At 35.6% G+C, this 15,577-nt stretch overlaps 1 protein-coding gene across 5 annotated transcripts in view; it reads right to left on the reverse strand.

Annotated features, from left to right (window-relative positions):
- Positions 1-258: 258 nt before the first annotated feature.
- Positions 259-15,577, reverse strand: part of LOC126758635 (uncharacterized) — a 148,995-nt gene continuing 133,676 nt past the window's right edge. For all 5 annotated transcript variants that reach the window (XM_050472983.1, XM_050472987.1, XM_050472985.1 and 2 more), the window contains exons 4-5: positions 11,910-12,308; positions 259-10,608 (exon numbers count right to left, since the gene is read on the reverse strand). In XM_050472983.1, the coding sequence (XP_050328940.1) occupies positions 9,760-10,608; positions 11,910-12,308 (1,248 nt within the window). In that variant the 3' untranslated portion in view covers positions 259-9,759. The remainder of the gene's footprint in view (positions 10,609-11,909; positions 12,309-15,577) is intronic.

Raw genomic sequence — 15,577 nt, forward strand, 5'->3', positions numbered from 1 at the left:
CACACTTACACACACAAGCACGTATCTGCTGCTAATGCATTATTAACCGTTATTTAGCATATTTATGCCGTTATTGCTGTGTGCTTCTTTCGAATAATTTCGCGTTTGTCGCACGCTCGTGCGTTCGTTTGCTCGTGTGGAATTGAATGTCCTTCGGCGCAACGGCAGCCGCACGTGCGTCTTTCAGCATATCTGCGTGTGTGTGTGTGTGTGTGTGTGAAACTTTCAGTCGTCCAGCACTAAAGTAGTGTGTGTGTGCATGTGGCAAGCGTTTAGATTTTCATTGCTCACATTTGGATTTCCAATATCGGCTCCTCGTACCCTTTAAGCAAATAATACAGCGCTGCATTTGACCCCCGACCCCGCTGCTCTCTCTGCAAGGTAAGCACTTCGCATTTGTTTGCCATTTGCAATTAAAGTCGTCTATTTAGTTATTTATTAATTTAGTAAGTTCTTAGTTATTTACGTGTGTGGAGATATAAAATTAGTATTTACAGTCTTATTTATGGATTTCAGTTAATTTAGCCTTCTAAACCGAAATCCTTGCAAGTTTTGCATTAACAGTTTAGTTATTCATGCGGTATTTAAGTATGTAAACATACTTTTATTGGGCTTATCGTCTAAATAGTATTTAGCTACAGTACAATTTTATTGCAAATTATTGTAGTTAGCGTTTAGTATTGATGTGTGTTGGCTCTGTAGGTCTATTTCTTATAATTATTAGTAAAATGTCTCACTTTGTATTGACTGTTTCGTAAGTTGAGCTGGATTTGTGTAAATAATGTAGCAAATGGGCAGCAAAGTGTGAGCGGGAGAGCCAATGAGAATTTGATTATTAAGTCCTGAAAAATCAGTCTGGCAATTATGATGAAAAAGTAAAGTTTTGGCATATTAAGTGCAGAAATCTTAAATTTTTAAGTATGAAAACCAATTTAGAACGAATTCGGATTAAGATCTAACTCTTTTGTAATTTACTTGACTTCACCTGATTAAAGAAACTTTTTCTAAAGAACTAATAAGAATTTGCAAGATTCTAACGGGTGAACCAAGTAGAGTTACTTTTTCAATAGAGCTTTTTTGACAGATCACGCATTAGCTTTGTCCAGATCTCGATTCGGCGTCATTCGCTTCTCAACTGGAAAGCATACAAAATATATAATAACTTGTGTCAGAACTGAAGCCCTTCAACCATCCCAAGCGACATCGCTTCTCTCTATGGGCTTTTGAAAAGTTCCAAGAGGATCCGACGTTTTCCATCCAAATTTTTTTCATGGATGAGTCTTATTTTTGGCTCAGAAGGTATTTAAACAAGTAATATTGCCGCATTGGGGACGAAGAGCAAGCTGAAGAGATTCAAGAGCTGCCATTTCATCATGAAAAAACTGGGATTTGGTGTGGTTTGTGGACCGGTGGAATCATTGGTCCATATTTCTTCAAAAATGCTGACGTTGTGAACATAGTCGTTCAATGGCGAGCGTTATCGCGCCATGATAACCAATACCTGAAATTGAAGCACGTGATCTCAGCGACATGTGGTTCCACAGGACGGTGCCATTTCCCACACATTTCATAAATCAATGGATTTATTGAGAGAACATTTCTGTGAGCAAATAATTTCACGTTTTGGGCCGGTCGATTGGCCACCAATATCGCGATTCTTTTTCCTATGGGATTATGTAGAGTCTATAGTCTATACAGACAATCCCACATCGATTGAGGTCTCGGAGAAAAACGTCAGGCTCGTCATTCGGCAGTTATCAGTTGAAATGATCGATCGAGCCATCGAAAATTGGACCTAAGGGCTAGACCATCTGAGAAGAAGTCGTTGGCAACATTTGAAGGATGTAATCATTAAAAAATAAATGCCAAAGAATGTTCTTTCGAATAATAATAAATATTCCCCATTAAATTTGAAGTTTCTGTGGTTTTTGTTTAAAAAAGTAGAGAACCTCGAAATGGCTTACCCTTTAAATATAGCAGCGCTTAAGCTTTCGATAGCTCATAAATATACAATTTTCAGCAGGTTTTGTTATCTTCAGGCGGTTTGTGTAATCAAAGAACCATGTCCTACAGCAAATTCCACTTTTCAGGGTTCCAAAAATAAAAATTTCTTGGTTCAAGCAAAAACTTTGACATCCCCCAACGATTGTCACCTCAAATTTAGGAATTTGATAACGTATGTTCCAGAGTTTTAAGGATCGAAATCCTAGCTAGCTTTCTGAAAAAGTATGAATGATTTAGATTTAAAGTTAATCTATTACTTTCTTCTTTTCAGTTCAGTTGAACAAAAATACGACAGAATACATATGATAATGTAATAATTAACTTTACCTATTCGACGCCACCTCTTAGTTTGTTTTGAAAAAGAATTCACTGTTGTTCTTTATTTCAAATTGAAAAGGAATTAGTAAAACGGTTGGCTCTAAAATATAATTCTGAGTTTACCTCCTTTCGATTGCCTTCTACTTTTAAGGCGGCTGTCTTTTTGATTGATATATGTTCCGTCTCTTCGAGAGTTAAGAATAAATGTGGAACGAAAAGGAATTATTGAAGTTAGAAATAAATATAAATCTTCTACATTTTTAATTGTCACAAAATTAAGTTCCTTAGTCATTTCTCAAAAGTCAAAATTAATTATTACCCCCAAATGCGTATTTTTAGGAAAAAATTGTTTATTCACAAACCGTGTGAGAAGTTAAGTAAGTGTTGAACGAAAATGTTGAGTGGCGCCTAAAGGTATATACATATATACATATATAATTCTGCTCATATGCTTACGCATCATTTCCTTTCATTAACTGCCACTTAAAATTAATCAATTAGAAAATTTATGCGTGAAGCTATAATCATAGCTTAGGAACTGACCTCACTGACCATTTGCTACATTTGAACTCATTTTCTATTGCGTATTTGTAAGTTAGTTTGTATGATTGGCGTCTGTTTGCCTGTGTCTGTAGCTATTTGTAAAATGGCTGCATAATAAACTTTGAAAAAATACTTATATATATATATCTACACTTGTAGTAGTGTGTGTATCACACAAATGTATTGTAATTATTAACATTCTACGAACTATTTTGTTGCATCAAGATAATAGTACTCGTATATAACGGCTTATATACGTAAGTATGTCACCACATACTATTTGCCCAATCAGATGCCTGCTTATCGAATATTGTATGTGAGTACGTATAGAATTTAACATACGCACACACACATATGCAGTCGTAAGCGTTGTCGATATCTATGATTATGTTTTATGTAGTGGTAATAGTTCTGAAGTATGCCTGTATTCATACGATTATCCTACTGTTAATGCTATCTACTTGCTATCTGAGATGAATTGCTTGAATGAATGTGTTGCTTATTGCCCGCAATGACATATGAGTGTTCAATGCGACTGCGCCTAAGTGAATTATTAAATGTCAATGGCAATATGAGTGAATATCTTGAATAATTGATTAAATGATTGAATATTTGAAGGAAAGCATTACAAGCAGGGCTTAAGTATGCCCACACATACAATATCTTTATATATAAATATATATGTTGAAATGCGTACGGATTTGCTGAATGAATGAGCGTTTAAATACCGTTGAAGCGCAACACATACACATATGGACACACATACGAATAGTTGCTTGAATATGCAATGATTGAACGCATAGCTGATTGTGTGGCTGAATAAATGGAACAATTCATATGTTGTGTGTGAATTAATGCATTCGTATGCCTTTATATTAATATAATTAATGCTGTTTCTTCATACGCTTTAAGCTGTATACCTAGACGAATACAGAGAGATGAACATTTTGCTTAACGGCACAAGCGAATCCATGCAAAAATGGCTGAACGTAAAAATTTGTATGATTATCAAGTGAGTTGGCTGAATGGCTGAAATCAATATGAGTATATACATACTTATGTAAATATATACAAATGGTAAAGTGTCTACTTGTTTATATGTATCGCCTAGGAGATCGCATGAATGCTGGCATTATTTAAGTGAAAGGCTCGTGGCAATGCTAATCTTTTAATCCTGCTTACGCCTGCAGTAACTAACGCATAGAAATGTTGCTGCGCAGCGCATTTTCACTTCATTCCACTCGTCTTTCGTTTGTTCCTTTCATTCTGCTTGTATATACATTATATGGAGGTAAGGACTTAATGAAGTTCTTGGGGATTTGGTAGTGCAGTGAATTTTGTGGTTTGGGTCATTTGTGTTTTGTGCATTTTTGTTTTTATAAATCATGCTCATTGCTGGCAAACAGTTAAGTGAATAATGGAATATTATATTATATCCATGCCTATATAATAAAGTAGCTTAAGTCAACTTAGGGAAAGCTAAATATGCTGGCATGTTGTAAAAATTTAAAAAATCTGAATCTTTGAATTTTTGATTTTAATTAGCTGGCACAATTAAGATTCTCTCTTTTTTCCGTTAACTTAAGCTGTTTTGGATATTGTCAGTTGTAAGTTTTACAAATGCATTCACTCAGTTTCTTAATTCTCGCAATTAACTAAGCAATTCATTGATTTGGTAAATTAGTAAATTAAACAATTATGTAATTGACTGTATTAAATAACTGACTTAGTAAGTTAGTAAATCAGGCAATTAACTAATTCAGACAATTAGCAAATTTTAAAATTATTTAATTTACTCAATTAGTTAACCATGCAATTAATTGATTTGGTCAACTAGTAAATTGTACAATTATGTAATTGGCTACACTAAAGAACTGATTTAGTCAATTACTAAATGATGAAATTAACTAATTCAGTCAACTAGCAAATTTAAAATTATTTAATTGACTAAACTAAAAAAATTACTGAGTCAATTACCATATTATGTGAAAATATTAATGTAGTCAATTAATAAATTGTTCAATATGATTTGTTTAATTTACTAATTCACTAAATTAAGGAACTGGCTTAGTCCATTAGGAAATTTACAATTATTTAATTAACTAATTAGCATATTATGCATTAACTTAATTTAGTCAATTAGTAAATTGAACAATCCGTATTGAATAATTTACTAATTGCTTAAATTAAGGAACTAAATTTGTACATTAGGGAAATTTAAAATTCTATGATTGACTCAATTAAGGAACTAATGTAATCAAGTAGTGTATTATGCAATGAATAAATGTTGTCTATTATCAAACTGAACAAATCATATTCAACAATTTATTAATTGACTAAATTAGAAAACGGAATCAACCAGTTAGTAAATTTTAAAATTTTTTAATTGACAACTAATTAATTTTGTTAATAAGTAAATTGTGAAATTATTTAACTGACTGAATTAAGGAACTGATTTAGTTCAGTAGCAAATAGTGCAATTATTTAATTTATTAATTTAAGGAAAAGATTGAGTAAATTAGTAAATTGTGAAATTAATTAATTGACTAAATTAAGAACTGACTTAGACAATTAGCAACTTGCGCTATTAAGTAAGTGAATAAATTTCTGTCTTGTCTTTAGCACTTAATACCTTTTTTTTTGCGAGTAAAATTTATTAAAAAATTTAAGTTATTAAAATCAGCTCTCAAAAAATGTTTGAAACCTTTAAATTTTTTTCCGCTATTTTCACAAAACTGTTGGCCGCAATGACATACTCATAGATAAATGGAAGCGTCTGGGGTTAATTTTGGATTGTTGCTGATTTATTCGTTAATTTGGCCGACTTGTTTGAATAGATTTTAAATTTAAAACTTTTTTAATACATTTTTTTTTGCTCGCTAACTGCATTTTAAGCTTTTCTTATTTAATTTTCTTTAGATATACTTCATATGAAAAATTTTGTCTTATTTAGCCGAAATGTTTGATTAATTACTTTTCACTAATTTTAGTTAATTCTTTTTTAACTTTCTTCTATACACATTACATGAGAAATGAATACACATAAAAAAGCAAAAAACATTTAAAGCGAAATCATAGCATCTAGAAAAAACTTAACTAAGCAGCGTTTTCCGCATTTTCCGCACCGCACACCAACAAAAAAGTCCGAAAGAATATTTCTCCGCAGCTCTTTAGTGGCTTGTGTGGAAAGTGCTTCGTCGCTTTATTCACACATTACATACATACAATTGTTGTTTGTTTGTTTTTAATAAGGAATATCGACGTGCTCATTTGTTGTTGTTTTTCGTATTTTTTAATCATTTTGATTTTTGCTTAAATTTTGTTGTTGATTTGTGTTTACGTGGTTGCTTTGCAAAAAACATGCAACACTGGCGCAGTGGAAGCATTTCAGTTGTTGTTGTTGTTGTCCTTGTTCGTTATTTTAAATTTTACGTGTTCTTTGTTCTTGTTGTTGTTGTTGTTGTCGGTGTTGTGTTTTTTGCACTAGCGGTAACACAAATTCACATCAATTTTACACATTCATTTTAATGTACAAATATACGCGTACTTATGTAGTTTTAACTTGATTAAGCTTTTTTTTAATTTTCTCTAATACATTTACGGTTAATTTTGAATTTTGTTTCAATATTTTTTTTCGTTTTGTATTTTTAGCCTTATAATTTATTTGCCTAAAGTTTTGAGTTTAATGCCAAAGTGTTTGTTTGTGTTGTTCGTATGTATAAATTGGTGGTGTGTGTATGTGTGGGCAGGCAGCGGTGCTTGGAGGGCATACTGAGTTTTGCAAATACATGCTTGAAAATGAAATTCGAGCAATATTTTGCGAATTTCTAAGTAACCTTTCAAACATGTTACTCATACGCCATGTCGTTTCGGCAGCACCTCCAAGTTAACTTTACCACCGCATGCCCACCCCAAATAAGCCCCGCTTGGCAAAGCAAACAAACTGTAAACTAGATTTTTTGCTATTAATAGCTAATACTTTGCACACCAATACACACATATCAAAAATGTTTGCTGTTAATTCCTTTCCTTCCCTTTCTTCCGTAATATTTTCACTAAAAATTTGCTTAGTTTTGATTATCTTTCTTTCTAGAGTAATAAAAATGAAATAATATTTTTTCTTCTTCTTCAAATGCAGAGCTTTTGTTTTTTTAGATTTATTCTGATTTGGAAGCTTTCATTGGTTGTGTTTTGGGAGAAAGTTACAACACTAATAAATAAAGGTGGTTGTGTGCTTTGGGAGGTGCTTGGAAGGAAGTGTCAATGTGTGGTTTTTCATGGGGGCAAGTAAGGGGGGTTTCAACATTTACTCAATTGAACTTTTTTTATACAAAATTTTGAATTGCGTGGCATATTCTCTAAAGAAGCATCAAGCCGAAGTCAAACTTTAAGTAAAAGCAAAGCACATCTAATTGCAAATTGAGCAATTAAGTTACCACTACATTATTAGTTTACTTGTTGATAAAATATTCTACAATTATACTTTTGATTTTTTTTCGTTTTTAAAGTTATATTTATGTCTTGTTTTACTTGCTGAACTTTTTGTATTGAAACTTATATCGATGTATGAGCAGTTGACGTTTAAAGCAACTAAAAATAAATTTTATAATACTTTTTTTATCAAATTTATTTTATTTCTCATTTATTTATTTTAATTTTAATCTACTAATGAACGAAAAGATTATAGGAGAAATTAAAAATAAAATGTATCGAAGACCAAAAGCCGCCAATGATTAGTGTACTTGCCCAGCGCAGTTTATGGGTTAGTGGTAACCCATTAATTTTCACTCAATTGAGAGCTGAACTTTTTGCTGTATATAGCACCGGCCTGGGAATTAAAATATATACAAAAAATATGTGTAACTTCCTGTGGCGTTTAACATATTTTAGAACGACAACATTTTTTGAGACTTTTCTGTTCTCAAAACAAAAAAAGATATTTCTCTTTCAAGAGAAGTACGTAGGAAGGGAGAAACTTGATGAGTTCGCATGGAAAATTCGTGGTATATTATGAGTCGGAGATAATCAACTATCGGCGAGGAAATTCAATCACTTTTTAATGAATTACTAATGCCAATCTAAGTGGGTAAAAACTAAAGAGATCCCTTTCACAGGATTCAGATAAAGAAGTTCACAATATAGAGATCAAAATGGTGCTTCGTGCACTATTGCAGCTCTGAACACCTAGATCTCTGCGACTTTTCAGAATAATCAAATCACTGACCATGTTTTACGATACTAAAATCTCTGTGCTCAAAGTGATATTATATATGCAAGTATACATAACTATATACATATATATACATATGTGCTAGTGGATCCGGCCACACTTTGCTGTGGTATTCAAATAATAAATTATTCAAACACGTCGTTGTCATGTTCATGCAAATAAATTTCATTGAAAAACATAACGAATTTAAGGCTTCTTTCTCAATGTCTGGTTACCAGCCTTTCTGTCCAGTTGATAGAGTTGTCCGTTTAATAGATTGTACTTAATAAACATCAACAATGTGCATGGCTAATGGAGATGTCCGCTTAACAGAGCGTCCATTTAATAGAGCTTTCACTGTATTTTTTTATTTATGAATTGTTTTTACTATCCTATCTTCTAAGTTGGTTCGAACTGGACACAGGGTGCCAAATTTTACTAAAATCGGATCAGTATTTAAGGAGTCCATCGCGGATAAACAACGTGACACGTTATTTTTATATATAAAGATGTATATATATATATATATCGAAAATAGTATCGGACTTAAAAGCTCTCAGCATAATCCTCATATTCTACAAAAACACTAAAACTCTCCATTCAATTTGATTGAAACAAGATCAATGACTTAAACGCCAACTGCTGGCATACACAATTAGTAGCAATTAACATAATATAACGGCATTTATATGATTTGCTTTACACAATTTAAGCTTCAACTTGAAAGCTCACAAAACTTAGACTGTGTAACTGTGCATGTTGCATGCATATATACACATACTTATACCATATTCACATCCGCCCAGCTGTCAGTTGAAATTTCTAGTAATTAAACTTGCACAAGCGCACTCAAATTATCGCACACGCACACACACAAGCACACTTTTATACACACGCATGCACAGGCATACAAGCACACAATCCAAGCGCAGCGCTCGCATAACTGTTTAATTGCAGCAAATGCAAACGCAAATGAATGCAATCAACCGACTGTAAATAATGAATTATGGAATTTCGCATATTACACTAAACTCTATTTAGTTTATACCTATATATATGTATATATTTGCTGTTATATGTATGCGGTGTGAGTGGCCCGACTGTGGCGGCACAGCTTCAACTTGGCATCACATAAATGCGTAATTTGCAACACACGATTATTTAGAATGAATATTGATTTTTAGTCTAAATGCTATTATTATGCGCACGAGTGTGACTGCACTCGCATTTATACTACACAGTTGCATTTGTATGTTTGCTTGTTTGTTTGTTCATATTCTGGTTAAATATGCTGACTTAAATATAGGTTATGTCTAACGGAAAGTAGTTGACGCAAATGCGGCACGAAACGACAACAACTACATATTGTATTTGTAAATCACTTTAGTTTACCGGCAACACACTGCAACTAGTCGCTTAATTTATACATATTAGAGTAGTTGTAGTCCTATGCTAATGCTCCTTACAAAACTAGCGATATTTATATAAGTATTTTGCATGCTTGTTTTTGCCTTTGTATGCCTACGGAATAAGCTTACTTTCTTAAACGCTTTAATTTGCCTTTTTGTAGTGTGTGTGTGTAACTTAATTCCTGTTTTAATCTCAATCGATACAGCTTACTACTACGCCACGGCTTATACCTCTGGCCGGCTGACTAACTGACGCGCATACGCACCTGCACGCACTTACACTTTGAGCGCGTTTCTCGAGCAGATCGCCGGATTACTACACACCTCCTCCGCGCCGCGCTCGTACTCTTCCTCCTCATCGCTGCGCTGGTAGGCTAGCGACGTCGCGCCCAACGCGCTGCCAACGCCAGCAAAGCCAGCCACGCCGGCGCCGCAGCCATGCCGACCGCCCTCCTTGGCTTTTCGTGCCGCCGCCTTGTTGTTGGCAAGGCGCATGGCCACTTCGGCGGGCGCCACTGAGACGACCGCGTGCGCGGCATCATCGGTGATTAGCATGGACTTCTCATACGCTAAGCGCTGGCGACGCAGCAGGCAGCGGTACGCGAGCACCAGGCACACCAGCATAATGATGCCTGAGAGCAAACCGAAGAAGAAGGGTTTCTGCATGTCGGCAATGGCCATTGTGAGCAAGCTCAGATCGGGCTTGTGTATCGGTTCAATCAGGCTAATGTCGCTGTTGTGGGAGTGCCAGTTGAAAACGAACGCTGTGTGCCGATTCAACGCCTCGACTGACTGATCATGATCGTCGTCGCGCTCGTCGTATGGCAGCACGGCGGCGTTCTCGGCATCGGCAATCAAACCGTTAGAATTCGAGGAACTATCGGCGTCCACATATTCTGTGTTGCCATTACTGTTTTGGTCGATTGCATTGCTGTTGATTTGCTCGGTTTTTTGTGGTTCGACTTTATTGGCTGGGAGTGTTCTACTATCGATTGTTGTTGTGGAAATCAATGTGGCATCGGCATTGGCTGCTTGTGTTTTATGTTGGCCACTGTGTTCGTGTGCCATCACTGCCTCGGATGTGTCAATGCTCAGTGGCAGCGAGCGGGACATGAAGCCGGTGAGCTGTAGAAAGAAAAGGGAAGTCGCATATAAAATATTAGTCACGTCTTGCAGTGGTGGTTTTTAAGTTTATGCTAGAATATTTGTCATGAAATGAAAAGTGGTTTCGACCTCAGCTTCAAAGATTAGGAAATCTTTCCTTGCTGGCATTCGCTGAAGGCATTCACAAGTACATTTTGAAGAGAAAGATTATGGTTTTAATGGTGACGTTATAACGGTAACAATTTGAATAGTTAGTTAACCGAGTATTAATCAGAAGTCAAGTAGCGCATATTTGTAGACATAGACAGGAATGACTAATGTCAGCGTCAGTATACAGGGTTTGTCTGGAAAGTAATTGGACTGATTTTCTTCCGCCGGGACTGTGCTTCGGAGCGTGCTCGCACCGACTGGATTCGGTAGAGGGCGTTCCTAGCTAACGAACGAGCGGCTGGTCAGATGTCTCCAAGCACCTGGAGAGTCAGGACAAACATTTTCGCGTGTTCCTGTGACTGGTGCAGCCCAGATATTGTAATATTGGTTCAATAAGTTTTTTTAAATCGACTCAGTCCTATTACTTTCCGGACAAACCCTGTTTTTCATTACAGAATTACATCACATATAAACCAACTATAGTTCCATGAAAATTACTGTGCTGTATTCAAGGTTACAACCGCATTTTCTTCTCGTAAATCTGTCTACAATTCCTCGAAAGTTTCAAAAGTGTCGAAAATTTTCATGATTTTTCAAAATTTCTTCAGGTTTTTTTCACTGCAGACACTTCCCTCTTTGACTGCATATCAAAACTTTTCCGCCACTATGCATAGACCGAGTAACGGTATATTCAACCACCTTACATTTCGCCACTAATAATTTGGCAGCCATTCAATTCGCGTTTCAATTATTTATTGCCATTCAACAAATTTAATTACTTTCGAATTTCTAGCTAAAACTCATTTATTACCGCGCCGACAGAGTCGGCAAGTCGGCAATTTGTGTGAACGGCACTGAGCGTTTTCATGCTGTTCAATTAACGCTACACCCACGAGCAGCTGCGGCTCACACTTGACACCAGACGGCTTATCGCAAACATGAATCGCCCCGGTCGTGCCAGCACGTATTTTTTCGATTTTTGCCGAAATATTTTCAGTAAAAATTTTACCGAAATTATGAAAATTCGCAGAAGCGAAAGTTAGCACCAAAGTGGAATGTGACATGTGGCGAGTTGAGGTTAGATATCACTTTAAAAATGCTACTGTAAATGGTTTCAGCTTATGATTACTTGGTAAATAAAAGTAATTTCTCATTTCTTTTCATCAACTCACCTTATTTTTGCAGGTGACCTTCACGCGGTACTTTGTGTCGGGCCATAGTGATAACTGCACAATCGATGACTCGGTCAGGAGATTGCCCATCAGTCCACCACCGGACACCTCCCAGCTGATGAGGCATTGATTTGGCGTATTCAGTGCATCCCAGGCGATGTCGACGAGCACCAATGAGTCTTGTTGCAACATTGAAACTGTGCGCAAAGTCCAAGTCTCCTGGATGGGTTTATTAATTTTTGATGATTGCTGCATTTGTTGTTGTAATTTTTGTTGTTTATGTTGCAATTGATATCTTTCCACATTTTCCGCAGTTGTTGGTACGTTGGTTGTCGTGCTTGTTGTGGTTGTTGTGGTGACGTGTACGGGAGCTGGCGGAGTCATACAGTTGAGATAGCACTAAAAATATAAGAAGGCATTTTTATTGAACCTTTTGTTTTAAAAATTTTAAGTGTGAAGTTTTACTAAGTGAAAAAGTTTAGTAGAAAAAGTACGTTGTAATCTGAAAAAGAAAAAATTGTAGCGTTAGAGTCACACGTTTGAATATCCTATGGTATACAAAAGAGCTGCAGATATCACATAAGATTTATGAAAACAGCCTTGGCTGGCTTTGTTGAATATTAAAAATATATTTTTTCAATTTTCCAATAAAAGGCTAGGGCCTTGCTGACGTTTGGTTTCCTCTACATTCTACGTAGGGGTTCGTTATAAATTCTTGGGATGTAATAAAGTCTAGCAACGTCAAATAACATCTTCGAAATCACTAAATACATTAATGAAAATTATGTGTCATCTTTCTAAAAACAAACACCGACAATTTGCAAGATCAGCATCAAAATCCCGTTTTAAAGACGTACTAGTCCCGCAGTATTTAAGATATCGTTTTGAAATTTTGCAAACGTCATTTTGTCTTCAAGCAGCTGCTCATTTGTCGGAACTGCCGATATCGGATCACTATAACATATAGCTGCCATACAAACTGAACGATCTGAATCAAGTTCTTGTATGGAAAACTTTCGCATTTGACGTGACACCTTCACGAAATTTTACATGGATTACTCCTTGAGGTAATAATATAATCTCCGAAAACATTGTTCAGATGGGATTACTTAGCATATAGCTTCCATACAAACTGAACACATAGTTACTAAAAAAATGCAAGTGTGAAGGGTGTATTAGTTTCGGTGAAGCCGAAGTTAACTTTTTTTCTTGTTTTTTGTTTCCATTTAAAGAAAAGTGCTATAGAGTACCATCGAGTGCTTATCGAAGCTTATGGTTATCATGCTCTATCAGAAGCAACATGTAAGCGGTTCAGAGATATTGATTTCGATATGAGAAGGGAAGAACGTGGAAGACCTTCAAACAAGTTTAAAGACGCCGAACTGCAAGCAATATTGGATGAAGATGATACTGAAAAGCAAATGACAGCCAGGTTAAATGTTGTACAACAAAAAATTTCAGACTGATTGAAAGCTATATAAAGATCCAAAAGTGTGGAAAATAGGTGCCACATGAATTGAGTGAAAGGCAAATGGAAAACCGAAAAAAACTTCTAAAATTTTGTTTCAAAAGCATGAAAGAAGATCAGATTTGTATCGAATTGTTACTGGCGATGAAAAATTGATTTATTTTAAGAGTCCTGAACGCAGAAAATCCGGTTAATCCGGTACAACCATCAACATCGCCTGCAAAATCAGATCGATTCGTAAGGAAGGCAAAGCTCTGTTTGGTGGGAACAGAAATGTGTGGTATATCATGAGCTTTAAAACTTGGTGAAGTAGTTAATACTAATCGCTACAGATAACAAATGATCAATTTGAACCACGCACTGATCGAAAAGCTACCAGAACGGACCAGAAGGTACGGCAAAGTAATTTTGTTACACGACAATGCACCTGCACTTAAAGCAATGTTAGTTCAAGATGCAATCAAAGTACTTTGCTGGGAGCTGCTACTCCACCCGCCGTATTCACCACATTTGACCCTTTCCGTTTACCATTTGCTTTCATCGATGAGACACGCATTGGCTGAGCAGCACTTCGATTCCAACACAAAAGTCGAAATTTGGGTGTCTGATTGGTTTGCTTCAAAATAGAACAAAATTAACATTTCTATTGGCATAGGTATCCACAAATTGCCAGAAAGGTGATCAAAATGAATAAAATGCAATGGTCAATATTTTTAATAATTTTTTTTTTTTAACTTTTCCATTAAAAATTGGTATTTTATTTTCACAAAAAAAAAATGTTAATTAGTTATTTTCATATGCTTTTATAGTTTTTGTGTCAAATGGGGAACTAAGAGGGAGCAGCAAATGTAAGAAGTAAGACTCGTAAAGGAAGACTTGAATATTTGTCAATGTTATGTCAAAATATTTGCAATAATTAAGTAATTAGCCATTAAATAATAGACAAACATTAGATGTGCCTATATATACATTTCGTGATTATAAAAACTATTCATTAATGAATACATTCATATTTACATACATTTATTTCACACATCTAACTAATGAGATGCTGCGCTGCTCTTTTGAAAAAAAGGTATAACTAATTTAATTATTAGGTAATTTATAAGTAAGTAATAGACAATATAAGATGCCTTCATTTCTCAAATTATCCATTCACCGATGTGTATTCACTACTTTTTGATTGCTGCTAATGAATTGACGCACTGACAACACTCTCTGCTATTCCTTCTTCAGTAATTAATCACATTCTGACAATAATCAGCTGAAATGTCATTTGTAAATATAAGATTTTCCCAAAGTGAATAACAAAACTAACGGCATCGCATTAAGTGAAAAGTTCTGTACGCCAAAAATCAATTTAAAACTTAGCTCCTTAAACTCAGCCAGCAAAAGCAACGAAAGTTTCCACGCTCGAGCAAATGTTGAGCTCAAACAAATGTGAATATATGTACATATATATTTGTATATCCACCGAAATTAGTTTAAGCGCGGGTTGGAGTGATTTTGCCCGCAACTATTTACACGCTGACATACTTATTAATATTTTCCCGGTTGTAATCTGCGCGTGCTTACACATGTAATGATTACAGCAGGCAAATAAATAAATATTACTATGCTTCCCTTCACTCGCAAATGACATGCGCGCCTGCGGCCATATGCAAAGCACAAAAACAAAAAACAAAATACAGAATATTATTAGCATATTTGTTTTTGAGCTAATCTCGGAATTTGCTTTTTGGTTAATGACTTATTGCCTGGGGCATACAAAGCAATCAGCGCATGTGGAATTGCCACTGTCGCCTAGGCGCCCAATCCACATGATACACACACGTGCATACATACATTCACGTACATGTTCTCCGCGCACCTCTCGTTCCTTGAGTGTCCCGTTCGGGCTCGCGTTTCCAGCTCCTTTCTTGCGTAGACAACCCTAGTTAAATGAGAATATTCTTAGGCACATCTTCATGAGTTGATGTTGTTGATTTTTCCATGCCTCCCTGTCCGCCAATTTCCTTTCGTGCGCTTTTCACAAATTGTTTGCTGCTGATTTTCGCTAGTCAGACCCCTCCATGCAGCCCCTGCTTCAGCAGCCGGTGAGCGGTTGAGGCAAGCTTGGGTTTCGTTGCAGCCACCTTCTTACAGTGGATCCATTCTCATATATAGTTGTATGTCTGTGTGTTTGGCATGTTTTTCACAT

This window comes from Bactrocera neohumeralis, chromosome 5, assembly GCF_024586455.1.
Source record: "Bactrocera neohumeralis isolate Rockhampton chromosome 5, APGP_CSIRO_Bneo_wtdbg2-racon-allhic-juicebox.fasta_v2, whole genome shotgun sequence".
NCBI classification, from domain to species: domain Eukaryota; kingdom Metazoa; phylum Arthropoda; class Insecta; order Diptera; family Tephritidae; genus Bactrocera; species Bactrocera neohumeralis.